Consider the following 16,259-nt stretch of genomic DNA (forward strand, 5'->3'; position numbering starts at 1 on the left):
ACTTTTTTCCCATTCCCATTCAGGTGACTAGCCCCTTTGCAATACAGTAAATTAAAAAAAAAAAAAAATGTTGCATAACAATATACCACAAGAGCAAGACTGAGTCTTGTGAAAAGTGAGAACTGAGGAGGATAATTTGAGACTGCCCAGAAGACATTAATTAGTAGTCTACTTTTGTAGATTCTGCAATAGCATTCTGAACTTCACCCAAATGACAATCACTGGCCTTAATGTCTGAAGGAGTCCTTATGCAGAGTCCATAAATCTCAGCTGGCATTAGCTGGCATTGTGAGGGATTGAGATCATTGGCTGATGGGACCTGCACTGGGAACAGACATGTTAACTAGACCAATTAATTCACTGGGGAAATTAATTATCTAACATTTAGCTAATTAGCTAATGCTTTCACCTGTTAGAGGTAGAGATAAATGTCAGATTGAAATTAAGTGGTCTTCTCCATTTTACCCTAAAAAAAAATTGAGAGATATGGATCAGAATACCAAATAAAGGTCTGCAGGTCCCTGTGGTAGTATGTGGGTATATCCAGTCTCGAAAGTGCCCATGGTTGCTGGGAAAGAGCAGCAGGTACAGCAGCCTGAGGCGGATCATGAGACACCTGTGTAATATTATAAACCAACAACAGGAACAACTGCCCCAACATACAAGGGCAACACGTGTATTCAAGATTATTTTGCCTTGTAGTTGTCATTACCTTTCCCGAGATAAGTGTCCTAGGGGATTTGGGGGTATCTTAGGCAAAGTTATAAATGCATAGTTGGTGGTGGCGATTGCAAGATACAGGCTACACTGACTTCTCAACACACAGTTCCCTATCCTTTCTCCTTCCCATTCTGTAAACTTTGCTGGCTGGCCAAGATGGACCATGGAAGGCCAGCACAAAATTCAAAGAGTTTGCCTAGAGTGACTATCACCAGGAAAAGGAGCGTCTTCTAACTTGTAGACCCCTGTATACCATGGAATACTATTCAGCCATTAAAAAAAATGGAGACTTTACATCCTTCGTATTAACCTGGATGGAAGTGGAAGACATTATTCTTAGTAAAGCATCACAAGAATGGAGAAACATGAATCCTATGTACTCAATTTTGATATGAGGACAATTAATGACAATTAAGGTCATGGGGGGGGGAAGGAAAAGCAGAAAGAGGGACGGAGGGAGAGGGGTGGGGCCCTGGTGTGTGCCACACCTTCTGGGGGCAAGACATGATTGCAAGAGGGACTTTACCTAACAATTGCAATCAGTGTAACCTGGCTTATTGTACCCTCAATGAATCCCCAACAATAAAAAAAAAAAAAGATATGAGTATTTGATTCTCAGCCACTATGTACATTTTTAAAGAGAAATCCAAGTTAAAAAAAAAAAAAAGGTGCCTCATATCTGCTGCAGTTTGGCATTTATAAACATTTTTTCTTCTAATTTGTTTAAAAGCCAGGAGACTAATGTTCTCGAAGCTTTCACCAGCATAGAACTTCATCTAGTTGCCATGGGAGCGGAAGGGAAAAAAAACAGGGTGAAGTTCCTCTAAAAGCCTTCTAGATTTTCCCTCTCAGCCTGGCACAGTGGCACAGTCCCAGCTACTTGGGAGGCTGCAGTAGGAGGATCCCTTGAGCCCAGGAGTTCAAGGCTGCAGTGAGCTATGATAACCTTGTCTCCAAAAATGTCTGTCCCAAAAGTGAAAAGTGAGAAGCATCAGCAGTAGTAGTAAATCCATGGACTTCCCAGCAGAGACTTCTTTTCTGAAAATATCAGGCTATATTTCATTATTCTACGTGGATTGACACCTTGTCCACTGTATTTTGCAGGCAGTCTAGGGTTTTAGTAAAGGAAGCGGCCCCAGTAGACAAATTTTGTTTAATTATCAGTCCTTTGTGTGAACTTGAATGGGCAAAGTTCAGCTAAAGGGGCATTCTGAGGTCCTGACTTTGGGTGTTTTTCTAACTTGTGATCTCAAAGAATGAAAATAAGTTGGTGAGGGGTGGGATGGGGATGGGAAAATGAAATGTTTGAGAACTGAAAGTTCTCCTGTGCACTGGACGTTGGAAGTTCCTGGTGTTGTGGAAACCAAAAGAAGACCTTCCATATACAGTTGTCTCAAAGCAAATAAGTCTGTTTACAACATCAGACCCAAGTTGGGATTAAGGCCAGATATAAGGGGAAGGTGTTCTGGTCAACATTAACAAGCTAACCAACCTGGTTAAAGAGAGAGGACGCCACTCCTTCTGAGGGAGCCTATCTTCTTAGGGAAGGGCTGCTCTGAGAGTTGGGCTGTAGTATAAAAGGCTGTGTCAGGGAGGGGAATTTTGAGTTGACAGTAGTTCAAAATCCTAAAGGAAAAGTTCCATTAGCAATTTAGGAAGAAAACATAAATTTTAAGGGAGGTTTTCATTCTTAGAGCTGAGCTATTATGATAAGATCTATAATTTAAGAGCAAAACACAACATTTCTGTTCCCTGACATAAGCGTAAGAGTGACTGTCCACATAGTGCAAAGTATGGCCTCGGTCCTACCCGCTTCCAAAAGATGCATGAGAGCTGACAGAAAGGCATACGTGGGGTGAGTAATTTTGACTTTATTGTTTTGATCAGACAGATGTTCTTTGGATTTTATATTAAATAATTAGATGATGGGCCTTTTAGACTTCTACAGTTATGCAAACGTATTTAACTTAGATATTATCTAGTTGGAATACAGCTCATAATACAAAACAAAGTAAGAAAAATGCAAATTTTCTTCCTAAGGATATTTTTATTCCTTGGTTTGAGGGTACAGGGAGTTGACTCATCCAACAAAGTGTGGCAAAAGAAGTCACAAAAGGTAACGCAAAAACTAACAGGAGTTACAAATTTGTTTCAGGAGTAAACAAATGCAAAGTTCAGCCTAAGAGTCACTGTGCTTTTCAGTCTTTAATTCCAGAATCATGGGCTCTATTGGAGAAATAATTACAGGGGCTTCTCAGTGCCTAAGGGAAATTTAACTGTGTTGCAGCATATTATGGCATGATTTCATATACTTTGTGATGGACTTTATATGGAATTTACTTCTAAAATATCGGGATGTTATTCATCTCAGAGGTCAACATTAATCTGCCAGAGCTACCTACAAATCTAGCTCCAATTTTTGCCCCAGGTTAATAGTACACAATAGAGCATTAATCTTCATGAGGCATAAGGAATTTTTGTGAGTTCCCTCTGATTTGTTGAGTCTCCATCAAGTCAGCATTTCAGAAACATTCCACTTACCCATCTCAGACAGAGGTAGCCTCCTGGCATGTTCACTTCTGCAGGGAAACCAAGGGGAGAGAGAAAAGAAAAAACTTATGACGAAGATAATGGTAAATGGAAAGACTTCTTCTCAGCCAGCACTTTTCTTTGGTTATCAATATTTAATATTGGCCATGCTAGATAATTGGTCATGATTTGCTAAAAGACTTTATTCCATGTGTTAGGAGAAGGAAAGGAAATGCAAAAAAAAGTTTGAGGAGAAAACAGTACATGCAAGTCTGTTTAGTAAAAATTGTGTATTTTGGAAAGATCAAAGTACTGTAGAACCTCTGTAAGTTGACCACCCAAGGGACTGTAACGAGCTGGTCCACGTACAGAGGTGGTCAACATAAGGAACTAGGCTGCTATACTGAAACGTATATGTGGTGCATATCCGGTCTATGAAAATTCGGTTAACTTAAGGAGGTGATTAATGTAGGGAGGTGGTGAATTGTGGGGGTTCCACTGTATTGCAATAGCCATATTCATACTAGGTGGAAGTTGGCAACAAGCTTACTCTTGGGTCACTGACGGAATGATCACCTTAGAAGTGCTTCTTGAGCTTAATGGGACAGAAATCGTCTATAGACATGCTCATCAATTTTCTATGAAATCATTAGACATGGGAACAGACCATCAAGAAAAACTAAAGAGTATCTCCTAATAAATTAATAGGTGTATTATAACTAATACAAGAGAATATAATTAATGGTTATGCTAGTTTGAGAATTTCTTCTTAAAGATGGAAAAGTTAGAATAGATCAGTGATTTTAAAAACACCAAGGCCCGGGCCTCCCTGACTAACTCAATCAGAATTTCTAGGGCTAGTACTTGTTAAAGTCCTCTGGCAATACAGGCATGTAGCGAGAGTTTAGAATCTCCAGGGTAGATGAATGAGATTCTTTTATGGAGTCATGATTCATAGATTGAGTTGGGAAGAAAGAAAAATCACAGATCATGAAAAGTAGTCTTGGCAGAGTGAAACAAAGTGCAATAGAATTGGGTGGGGGGCGTGGGTGACCGTGTTTCTCAAACTTCAATGTGCATGTGAATCACAGTTAAAACACAGACTTTGATTCAGCAGGATTAAAGTGGAACCTAAGATTTTGCATTTCTTTTTTTTTTTTTCTTTTTTTTTGTAGAGACAGAGTCTCACTTTATGGCCCTCGGTAGAGTGCTGTGGCCTCACACAGCTCGCAGCAACCTCCAACTCCTGGGCTTAAGCGATTCTCTTGCCTCAGCCTCCTGAGTAGCTGGGACTACAGGCGCCCGCCACATCGCCCGGCTATTTTTTGGTTGCAGTTTGGCCGGGGCCGGGTTTGAACTCGCCACCCTCGGTATATGGGGCCGGCGCCTTACCGACTGAGCCACAGGCGCTGCCCGATTTTGCATTTCTAATAAGTTTGCCAGTGTTGCCCACACTTAGTGTCTAACAAGTGACCATGGATAAGTGTCCTCTTGCCTTTCACAGGAGAAGAAAGGAGGTGTCTTGTTGCTTAGAGATTTGGAGGCTTGTTCTGAACTGGTAAAACGTGCTAACACCATGGAATATTTTATTTTTGAAACCGGGTGTAAACTATTAACTAATTAAAAATCTTACTGTAATGGGCAGCGCCTGTGGCTCAAAGGGGTAGGGCACCGGCCCCGGCCAAAAACTACAAAAAAAAAAAAAAAAATCTTACTGTAAATATTTTTGAAGAGGAAATTAAACTGTTCCACTGTATGAACAGTTAAATTTACTTTGATTGTTAAGACTTGGGAATTAAAGAAGAATGTGTAAGGTAGCTTGCATCAGGGAATTCAGAATCTTTCTCAGGAGAAGGAAAATTAATTACATTACAGTGTAAAATGCTATCTGCCAGCATGAAACAAATGCTTTAGGAGTGCAGTGAGGACAAAGGTTAATACTGACCAAGGGGAAAAGATGCTTGAAAAAGTCTTTGTGGGGGAGGGAGGCGATAATCGAAACAGACTCTGAAGAATGAGGAGGATTTTGATAGGTGAGAAATGGAAGGGAAAGGGAATAAAGGAATGTTTTATGTTTGAAACTGGGTGTAAAACAGAGTGAAACAGAAAGGCCCTCAGCAAAGGCCTGAAGCAGGGGTTCTCAAATTTGGCCAGTCATCAGATCATCTGGAAAGATTTACAAAATACTTTCAAAGAGCCTAAATTAGTGGGCACCTGCTCACAGGTGAGTTTTAAGCAAAGTTCTCTGGTGCTTTTAATGAACAAGCCGGCTGTGAGTCCGTGGAGAAAGAAAGATACCAGGCTTGTAAAGATGTTTTGAGGCTTGTGGAGAGAAATGTATATGGAGGAAAATGAAAGGAACAAAGGGCAATGTTCCGGACAGCTCTTGGCAAATGTGTCTTAACTCTCAGTGGTGTGAGGTAGATAATTTGTTATTACTGTGATTAAAGTGATGCGTAATAATGACCACAATAACCAACGGCTGTGGATGATGTGCTTCATAAATATGAATTAAGATCATTCCTACAGCAGCAGGGAACTCACCGTCTTGCCTTTTGTGGTTTTACTGAGAGAGAGGAAGGCTTGGTGGTCTAGCTAGCACTGCTTTGATGAGGCCGGGGCCTGGGCAGCAGCCTCTGGGATGGAAAGGTGGTGGCATACTCAGCATGGCTGGTGGACGCTTGATGGCAGTTCTACTCAAGGTGTGGTCCGCATGCCAGCACATCAGCACCAATGAACTTGTTAGAAGTGCCGATTCTGACACACATGCCCCACCTGCAGTATCAGAATTTCTGGAAAAGGAGCCCATGAAGCGACCAGGGGATTCTTATGTGTGCTGACCTTTGAGAAGCACTGGTCTCGGGAGCTGAAAGACATGGCCAGACTCGGATTACATACACACATACATTCAACACAGACGTACACAGATCCCCATGGAAAGCGGGGAAGGAGGCAAGGAAGTGAGCAGAGACGGTAGAGATAGCAGTGAGGAATGGCCGCTCGGCGGGGCACCCGGGATGGCCTTGGGAGCCCTGGTGCCTGCCCGTGCTGGATGCAGGTCTCCTGCTGTGGAGACATTGCCTGATTGGACGGCGTGGGCCAGGCTGTGGCTGGGACGTCACAACAGGGATAGTGGGAGTGAACGGGCAGCTACTGAACCCCACTGGGTATGGAGTGATGGGCTGACACCGGAGAAGGTTCTGAGGCCTTCTGCAGGGTCCTTTCTCCGTGGCCAGTTCGTCTTTCCCTGGGCTCCTTAGTACTCTCCTACACTCTCTCCCTGCGTCTGGTGGGAGAATGTCGCTGGACAAGCGGAGTTCCTACAGCCAAGTGTCTTAGCATCTGTGTTTAAGTTTTATCTACTTTCATACAATAGTTTTGTAGTCTCTGGTTTCACGTGTTTACTAACCTCAGGTCTTTTGCTTCATCGCTCCCTTTCTTGGCATTCTTTTGCCTCACTTCTTCAATCTTTTCCTTGAGCATCCTCCTCTCCATCATCACTAAATCCTGTTTCTCTAGAACCACGTGCTATTCGTTCTTTCTTCACCCCTAGTGTATCCACCTTCAGTCTCTCTCAGTTCCTGTTCATCTCTCTGCTTCCAGCCATCACCCTGCTGCATCAACTTCTCACGTAAAACAGAGGAAGAAGCTGCCCATCAGGGTCAGCCGGGCGGCACTGAAATGACTGCTTTGTAATCTGAAATGACTGATTGTAAAATCTCCCACCAGTCTCTCAACTTCTGTAAGCCTTGGCTTCTTCATGTGCACAAACAATTATTAATATTACCAGCTAACAAGAGTGTTTTTGGGATTAAGTGAGTTAGTGTATTTATCACATGCAATTTTCATGCCACTCTGCAGTTCTCGTTTTTCTTTTGAGTCTCACTCTGTCATCCCGGCTAGAGAGCAGTGGCGTGGTTGTAATAGCTCCCTGCAATGTCAAACTCCTGGCTGGGCTCAAGCACTCCTCCTGCCTCTGCCTCCCAAGTAGCTTAGACTACATGCCCCTGCCACAACACAAGGTTAATTTTTCGACTTTTAATGGAAACAGGGGTCTCACTCTTTCTCAGGCTGGTCTCCAACTCCTGAGCTCAAGTGATCCTCCTTCCTCGGCCTCCCAGAGTGGCAGGATCGCAGGACTGAGCTACCCTGCCCAACCCATCATGCAGTTTTCATGCTTAGTGCTGTGTGTGACATCTAGGAAGCATACAGCATGTGTTAGCCATCGTTATTGTCATTACGAGACCTCATTGCTTCTCAACTGATCTTTTAACCTTGCAGGAAGGTTTGTGTCCAGTATTTGAGGCAGCAATATTCATAGGTATTGACGGATATCCTTTCTCTTTTGTGGGCTTTCCTCCCAGATTCCTTTATATACTCTTAAGGTGTTTTTGTTTGTTTGTTTTTCCAGAAAAGGTTTTGTTCATGTTAACAATCCTCACCTGGATTCTCTGGATGAAGACATTCTTTATCACCTGGATTTAGGAACTAAAACGCACAACCTACCAGCAATGTTTGGAGATGTAAAGGTAAAAATATGTCTAATTTTAGGAAAAGTGATTGAGTTTTCTCTAATTTTTTTTTCTTACTTTCTCAAAATAAACTTTACAAAGTTTGACTAGAGCAGAGGTTGTCAACCCGTGGGTCACGACCCGTTTGTAACAATGAAAATACATCGTGGCATTAGGAAGGTTGAGAATGCCTGGGCTAGAGAAATGTCAGAGATCCCAGCAGGGACTGAAGCCACACTCGTTCTCTGAAATGATTTAGAGATTTAGAGATTGCCTCATAAACAATCCTTTCTACCCCACAAAGACAGAAAGGTTCCCAAACTCAGTCTAATGCAACCATAATGATTTAGCTATTCTGGTCCAGGTAATAAATACAATTTTATTGACAATACTGCAAGGTATTCAGAATTCATTATATCAGATTTTGTCCACTTAACTACTTTTATAGCTGAGTTGAGTAATTCTTATTTTATTAAATCATAAAATCAACAAAATTAACAATACAATATTATTCCATTTCTTGAAAATAACCATTAGCTGATATTTCATATCAAGATTTTTGTTGCTCAAAGAAATATTTCATGAGACAATTTATGGAATATTGCCAGGAAAATTGTTCATCTGTATCATTTATTTAATCTTATGTATATATTCATTATAAAAACAGTTTGTGTTCATTATTTAAAATTGGGAAAATATAAAAAAAGAACACAATTTTTTAAAAAATACCAGATAGTCCTATCTCCTAAATAGACACCATCAACCAATGTTTTTCTTCCAATGTTTTTAATGAAAGATTTAGAAATAGTTGTAATTCATTCTGTATTTTTTCACTTATCTTTATGTCATTCACATTTTCTTTGAAATCTATAATTTATGGATATTAAGTGGCTGTGCCACACATTACATAGACAATTCTTGACTTTTTTCTTTTTTATGTATTTATTTATTTTTATTAAATCATAGCTGAGTACAATAATGCAATCATGAGATACAATGTGCTGGTTCCATATACAGTCTGAAATATTTTCACCGAACTGGTTAACAGACGATTCTTGACTTTTAAGTGAGTTTTCAATATAAACAAGACTTGGCGAAATATTTTTGTACCTAAAGATTTTTTTGGGTGGCGCCTGTGCCTCAGTCGGTAAGGCGCCGGCCCCATATACTGAGGGTGGCGGGTTCAAACCCAGCCCCAGCCAAACTGCAACCAAAAAAATAGCCGGGCGTTGTGGCGGACGCCTGTAGTCCCAGCTACTCGGGAGGCTGAGGCAAGAGAATCGCTTAAGCCCAGGAGTTGGAGGTTGCTGTGAGCTGTGTGAGGCCACGGCACTCTACCGAGGGCCATAAAGTGAGACTCTGTCTCTACAAAAAAAAAAAAAGATTTTTTTGCATTGAAATCAATTTTTAAGAATGTTTATTTTCTGAAAGGCCTATATCTATAGGCCTATAATGTCTATAGTTCTACCAGTCACATGAAAAAAGTCATGTGACTTTTTTCATTTCTTTAATATTTATAAGAATGAAAAGATTTGCTATCTTGCTAAGTCTTCACATTAGCTCTTTCAGGAGGATTTAGGAGATGTTAACTTCCTGTGCAAAATATAGAAATGGCCTTCAGAGAGGCCAAAAAAGGTTAAAATCACACCATAAAGTGGTAAAACAGAACAAGTTCTTCCAAGTCCAGATTCCAGGGTTCTTGCCCACTGCACTAGTGGGACCTTCTGAGTCCTAGTAACTCAGAACAGTCCATGATCATTTGATCCTAGCTCTTTCACGGACCAGTGGGTGAAGAGAGAGGAGGGGGAGGAGGTTAAAAAGAGGAAGGACAACAGAGTAGGGGAGGAAGAGGGAGGAAAAGGGTGCAAGAAGGGAAGGAAGGAGAGAAGGAAAGAGAAGAAATAAATCCATGTATTCGTTATCAGGAGGTGCTAAGTCACCCCTCTGCCTCCCTTCCCCCTGGGCAGTCAGGCATGAGCCTGTGGAGGGATTTTCTGTCAATGGGAGGATCCCCCTTCCTCACTCACTCCCACCTGCTGCTCCTTGCCTTTGTGTGGCCTTCTCCCAAACTTTAGCTTCATCTTCTTTTTTCCTTTCGAAATCAGAATATTTTTAATTGACATTGTCAACATTGACGAAGTTTGTCTGAAACTATTTCCTTAAAAGCCAGGAGGTACAATAACTTACTTACGCGACCTGTCTTCCTACTGCTGTTTTGGGTAGTCATGTTCCAAGTGTCACAGATCAAGGCCACCTTTAATATTCATTAACCAGATCTGGGCTGAAGCCAACTGTGAGACTGGACATTCACATCTCACGGTGACTTTCCCAGGACCCTTATCTGGGGTCGTCTCTGATTAATTAAAAGACTCATCACAATTAATAAACTAAGGCACACAAACAGTTAATAAGTTAGACAGACTTAGGATATGTATTTGAGACAGAAAGTGGTCTGTTGTCTGGTCTCTCCTCTACCATTTACAGGGTGCTTTCGGTATACCAAACTGCATGGTACATGCAGAAGGTATTCAGACTCAGTCCCCACAGCCACTGAGGGAGTTAGTGATTGTCTCTATTTTATACTTGAGGGAATGAGGCTCAAACGTCCATGCAGTGTTATAACATGAATAAAATATATCTCTGTTTGTCTGTAATAAGCACAACAGAGCTGGTAAGTAGTAGCTGAGTTCAACCTTAGGTTTGTCTGGTGAAAAATGTAATGGCTCTTCCTCAGTTCAAAAAACAAAAGCAAAAAAAAAAAAAACACAACACTACATTTTGATACTCCAAGTGTTAGTTTCTGGGAAATCTCTGGGCTGGACAGCTTCATTTTGGAGATGAAAATGAAAGGACTCACTCATCTCTCCCTCTCCCTCTCTCTCTCTCTCTCACACACACACACACACACACACACGCACGTCTCATCTCTTTTACAATCACAGGCCTTCACCTCTCCATCTGACTGGATTTCCATCAGTGCTTACTCTCACACTCTCTCACAATCCAACCCTATAAACTTATTACCCATCTGGTTGTGGAAACTTCAGTAGATTCTCTTTTGGATAAAAAGACTGCCCTGTTTAGAACCTGTCTTGTCCCACCAGACGGCAACTCTACTGGTAAAGCCATTTTGCTGGAAAGGAAGCAAAAGCATGTGTATGTTGGGTGGGGGGTGGGGGTGGGGGGTGAGGAGGTTTGAGGAGCAGGCACTGTAGTTCTAAATGATCTGAACTGGGCATTTAACCTGAAACAGAATTGTTAAGAGGCAGCAGGTAAAGTCTGATTTATTTTCATATATGCTTTTCTTAGAAACTTGCCTTCCTCCGGCCAAACTCTTATCTTTGAATGAGAATATTCTTTGAATGTTCAGTTTCTTGACTCTTTTAAATCCCAGGGTAGCAATTCTGGCTAAGAAGAGAGGCATAATCCATCAGTACCTGAAAACGCAGTCCTGCTTCCCAAAGATGATAATCATTATCGGTAGCATTATCTTCAAAGGAAATGAGAACTCAGGGTGTGTAAAGTTTAACCCTTTGACTCCAACAATCACTCTTATTTCCTAAATATCCTTACTATGTTTTTGAAGAGTTTCCTAGCTGCTACTGCAAAATCTTAGTGGCTTAACACGATGTAAGTTTACTTCTCACATTAAGTACAAAGTGGATGTTCTTGGTTGATGGATGGCTTTCCTCCAACTGGTTATGCCAGGACCCAGGCTCCTTCCACTTTGTTGCTCTGTCACCTTCAAGGAGTGACTTGCTAAGTTTCTTATCTAGCAGAAGAAAGTAGGTGATATGTAGGATCATCAAAAGATCTTTCTTATAGGATGGGTGATTTCCATGGGCTTGGACTGGAAGTGATACTCAGCACTTCTGCTCACATTCTAAGTAGCTGGAACTCAGGCATATGGCCTCGTCTAATTGGAAAGGAGACTGAGAAGTTAAGTTTAGCTGTATATCCAGAAAGAAAGGAAAACCGTTTAAATAAATGGCTAATCAATCTCTGTCCTACTCACTGAACAGAATCAGATAATTAAAAATATAGTGGAGGATCTTTACAAGTTACCTATTCAAACCCAACACCCAAATATGCCTTCTATTTTGCATTTATTTATTTATTTATTTATTTATTTATTTAGACAGAGTCTCACAGTGTTGCCCTGTATAAAGTGCTATGGCATCATAGCTCACAGCAACTTTAAACTCCTGGGCTCAAGCAACCATCTTGCCTCAGCCTCCTGAGTAGCTGGGACCACAGGTGCCCACCACAACGCCTGGCTAATTTTTCTATACCCTGTAAGGGAGAGGTCTCACTCTTGCTCTGGCTAGTCTCTAATTTCTGAGATCAAGCAATCCACTTGCCTTAGCCTCCCAGAGTGCTAGGATTACAGGTACCCTCCAATCTCTCTCTAGAAATTTCAAGTAACATGAAAAAAATCATTACTTTATAAGATTGTGTGTAATATAGTACATTTTGAAGATGTTTATAGTTTTTGTTAACATAGAAAATACATAAAATGCAATAGTAATAAAATACTATAACATGGCAAATGTAAGTCTTTCAAGATAGTAGGGATATTTGGAATTGCGTTTGATCTGGCAATCATTAAACCAAGTCCCTAACATGTTTTTATAATGTCTCTGACTCCTTCTCAATGGATTTCTAACTTTGCTAAAACCATTTTGCTAAAAGGTCATTTTGTTTGTGACATAAATCACAGTGTCCCTTAAGGTCAATGTTGGTTGGTGGCCTTCAGCCATAATTTATTACTTATTATAGCAGCCGGACTAAAAATTGTGTCTAGAAGTGATGTTTAGTAAGTAAATCTGATTTAAAATAAGTCTTCAAGAATGAAGCTGCTTCTGTTCATGCATATCATCTTTATGTCTCCAGAAATATTCAGAAAGTCCTGTTGATAACAGTAACATCTATAGCTCAAAGAAGAATTCAAACCACATACTATTCTCATGTCTGTTTTGGTTTTATGGTCAATCTGAATAGTTGTAATTTACATTCGCTGGCACCATACAATGAAGTTATTTTCAAACCACTGTATTTTTTTAAAAAAGTTCTTATACTTAGATCTTTAGACAAGTCTTAACTATCCATACTAACAAAGAAGAAAATTCCATAAATAATAATAATAAAACCATGGTGTTACCCTCTTTGCTACCCAACCTTCATGACTGACTTCCATTACAGTTCATTACTAACACAAGTCCCCACTGGAGAAACTCATAAGAAAGCAGAGAAAAGACAATAATGACATCCCATAATTGAGAATGAGTGCAATACAGGAGTTATTGTTAAATGGAAACAGAATGCCCCATGTAATGGACCACCCAACAGTTATGGTGAATCATTTGTGAATGGTAGTGACTACTCTGCTACCTCAACTAGTATTTCCTTAGACAGATGTTCTTTATCCCTGTGGGTACCTCGCCAGTCACCCTGATCCTCTGCCCGATGCTGCCCACATCAACCAGGTACCACCCACTGCCCTTTCCTCACTGGAGGACTTGAACCAGCTTTATTTGTACTACATTCTGCAATAGAGACCCAATTAACCAAGCTCCAAAACAAAGCTCCAAAATAGGGCCAGGAAATTGCTATGTGGCATGAGAAATAATAGTTACTACTTTTGCACTGCAAAAGTGCCTGAATTTGTGTAGAGTCCTTTGCCATATGTGATCCCATTTTCACCTTATGAAACCCTCTAAAAGGTGCTGTGATTTTCCTAATTTGGAGATGGTCTGAAGCACATAGGTTACATCCTTGACAATAAGCAAGTTACTGAATTGTCAATGAGGTTGGGGTTCAAAACCAGGTTTACCTAACCTCAAGGGCAGGCCTCCATTTTGAGGCCTCTTCATGCCGTGTGCGCTCAGAGTCCCGGAGGACTTGGTGCCTTCTGTGGGCTGTGCTTTCTCCTGGGCTTGAGTGTCCATGGCTGCCTCCTGTCCATGCTGACCTCTGGTACCACTCTGCTCCTCTCTCTGGTCCCCACCTCTCCCATCCCTGCTCCCTGTGACTCATGTAGTCCTAACAAGCTGTTGTACATACAACTACCAGACAATTTTATGACCACCTTTTATTAGATTTGACATCCTTAACTGCAATGCCTATCCTAATTTCAAAGATGTTAAAATGTGAATAAAATAAAAACACAAGCACTGGAGTTGATGAAATACTGCAGTGAGATTCCAAATGTAAAGTAAGAAGGTTTCTTCAGGCAGTGCTCATAGCTCAGTGGATAGGGCACCGGCCACATACACCCAGGCTGGTGAGTTTGAGCCCAGCCTGGGCGTGCTAAACAATGACAACTGCAACAAAAAAATAGCCAGGCATTTGTGGAAGGCACCTGTAGTCCCAGCTACTTGGGAGGCTGAGGCAAAAGAATCGCTTAAACCCAAGAGTTTGAAGTTGCTGTGAGCTATGACACTACAGCACTCTACTGAGGGCGACATAATGAAATTTTGTCTCAAAAAAAAAAAGAAGGGTTCTTCCATAAGAATTTTATCTGGATGAGAAATTGGAAAGTTTCGAAATGATCCCTTTAAATCTTTAAGTTAACACGGTGTATTTTACAATAAAAACTTAATGATTGGGTCTGTAGAATCATGGATGTCTAAAGCTGGTAGTTCTCCTTTTCCTTTCATATTACTTAGGTTCCATGGTCTTGATACTTATGAGGTCAGACAATTATGTTTGTGAACTCATCCTAGGAAGAGTAGTGCATACCTCATTGCTGAATACCTGTGAAAATATTAGAGTTCAAAGCTATAATGACCTTGGAAGTGTTACCTTGGGGAAGCTATCTACTGATGCCAGCACTGATTCCATCTTTCAAAGCAATTTTGGGACTGTTTTTGTGGAATGGCCAGCAGAGGTATCATCACCTCAACTTTGTGCCTGGTTACCTTATTTACAGATGAATAATACAAATTAATTCATAAACATAACCCATGACATCTACACACACTCTTAAGTAAATTAACTAAAAAATAAAATGAAAACATTAGCGTTCAAAGTTAGACAATTAAGTTCATGAACTCGTCCTATAAAAAGTGCTTTGAAGGCTGGACAAGGGGCTAGCAGTGTTGTACAGCTTCCCAAAGGGAGGACTTAGAAGGTGACTGCATGATATTCAGCAATGAGGTATGTAGCACATTTTCGAAGATAAGTTTCTAAGTTTAACTGTCTAACTTTGTACATCCTAAGCATAAATCATGTCATGCCCAACACTAGGCTGTCTATATCAATTAAGATGCTGGTTGGTGTTCACCACAAACGAAACGCACCAAGAGCCAAGGCAGGAGGATTGCTTGAGCTCAGGAGTTTGAGATCCACCTGAAGAGGAGCAAGACCCATCTCTACTAAAACTAGAAAAATTAGCAAGACATCATAGTGTTTGCCTGTAGTCCCAGCTACTTGGGAGGCTGAGACAGGAGGGTCGCTTGGATTTGCAGTTTGCAGTGAACTATGATGATGTCATTATACTCTACCTGGGGGTGACAGAGCAAGACTCTGTCTTAACCAAAAAAAAAAAACCAACAGGAAATACGTCCTCAAACAATATCAACACTCACTTTGATTTTGTGCTTTTCTTTACTAATTTGGTACATAAAACTTTGTGCCTGGTTACTTTATTTACAGATGAATGATACAAATTAATTCATAAACATAACCCATGACATCTACACACACTCTTAAGTAAATGAACTAAAAAATAAAATGAAAACATTAGCGTTCATAGCTGACCCTTGATTCTTAGCCCAATTACTATGGCAGGTTCTTATTTTTATTAACAGTTTGTCTGCGTTGGTGGGAGCCCCAACAGAATGAAAGCCTTTGCACTGTTTATGCATAAGGAGCTCGAGTTGGAGGGAAGTGGAGAAGACATAAAAGATGTCTGTGCTGGGACAGACAGATATTGTATGTACAAAACCGGGCCCGTCCTCTCCATCAGTGTAAGTACTCAGCGCTGCATTTCATCTGGTCATCAGGGGCTAGGGAGAAAAGTAAAAGCTTCTGAATAGAGGAGCTCTTTACCCTTCCTGCTTTGCATTCTTACATAATTAAACAAAGTGTCCAGGTACGACATTCATTATTGGGAAAAGTCCTCAGGGCAGAACATAGCAGGCACCAAGGCTTTGGTTTATTAGTTACCACTTAGCTATTCAAGTTAAGGGGAAAATCTTCAAAGCTCACCCCTTTCTCTTTAGTTGGTAATGGATTAACAAACTAAAAACTGCCCCACAGTTTTCTCTCTTCTATCCCTTATCCAGCTTTGGGAACATTGAGCTTTTAGTACACAGAGGCCAATTTTCTTAAGCTTGCTGAAAAGCTGCTAATGTATTTCCATGGAGCTCTTGTGAATTGCTTTCCTGAATTTAAAATATGTTAACAGCTCTGGACACACACAGTGTCCTAAGAGAAAATGAGAGCAGCGTGATTCGTAGTTTTGGGGAATGCGTAGGCCGTTTCCCCTTGGGCTGA

At 40.9% G+C, this 16,259-nt stretch overlaps 1 protein-coding gene across 2 annotated transcripts in view; it reads left to right on the plus strand.

Moving 5' to 3' along the window:
- Positions 1–2,254: 2,254 nt before the first annotated feature.
- UPP2 (uridine phosphorylase 2) overlaps positions 2,255–16,259 on the plus strand; it is a 33,868-nt gene continuing 19,863 nt past the window's right edge. Inside the window, exons 1-3 of one of the 2 annotated variants that reach the window (XM_053596446.1) lie at positions 2,255–2,575; positions 7,661–7,778; positions 15,572–15,730. In XM_053596446.1, the coding sequence (XP_053452421.1) occupies positions 2,514–2,575; positions 7,661–7,778; positions 15,572–15,730 (339 nt within the window). In that variant the 5' untranslated portion in view covers positions 2,255–2,513. The remainder of the gene's footprint in view (positions 2,576–7,660; positions 7,779–15,571; positions 15,731–16,259) is intronic. The other variant, XM_053596445.1, reaches the window with a different exon arrangement.

The sequence above is a fragment of the Nycticebus coucang genome, chromosome 7, assembly GCF_027406575.1.
Source record: "Nycticebus coucang isolate mNycCou1 chromosome 7, mNycCou1.pri, whole genome shotgun sequence".
In the NCBI taxonomy this organism is placed as follows: Eukaryota; Metazoa; Chordata; class Mammalia; order Primates; family Lorisidae; genus Nycticebus; species Nycticebus coucang.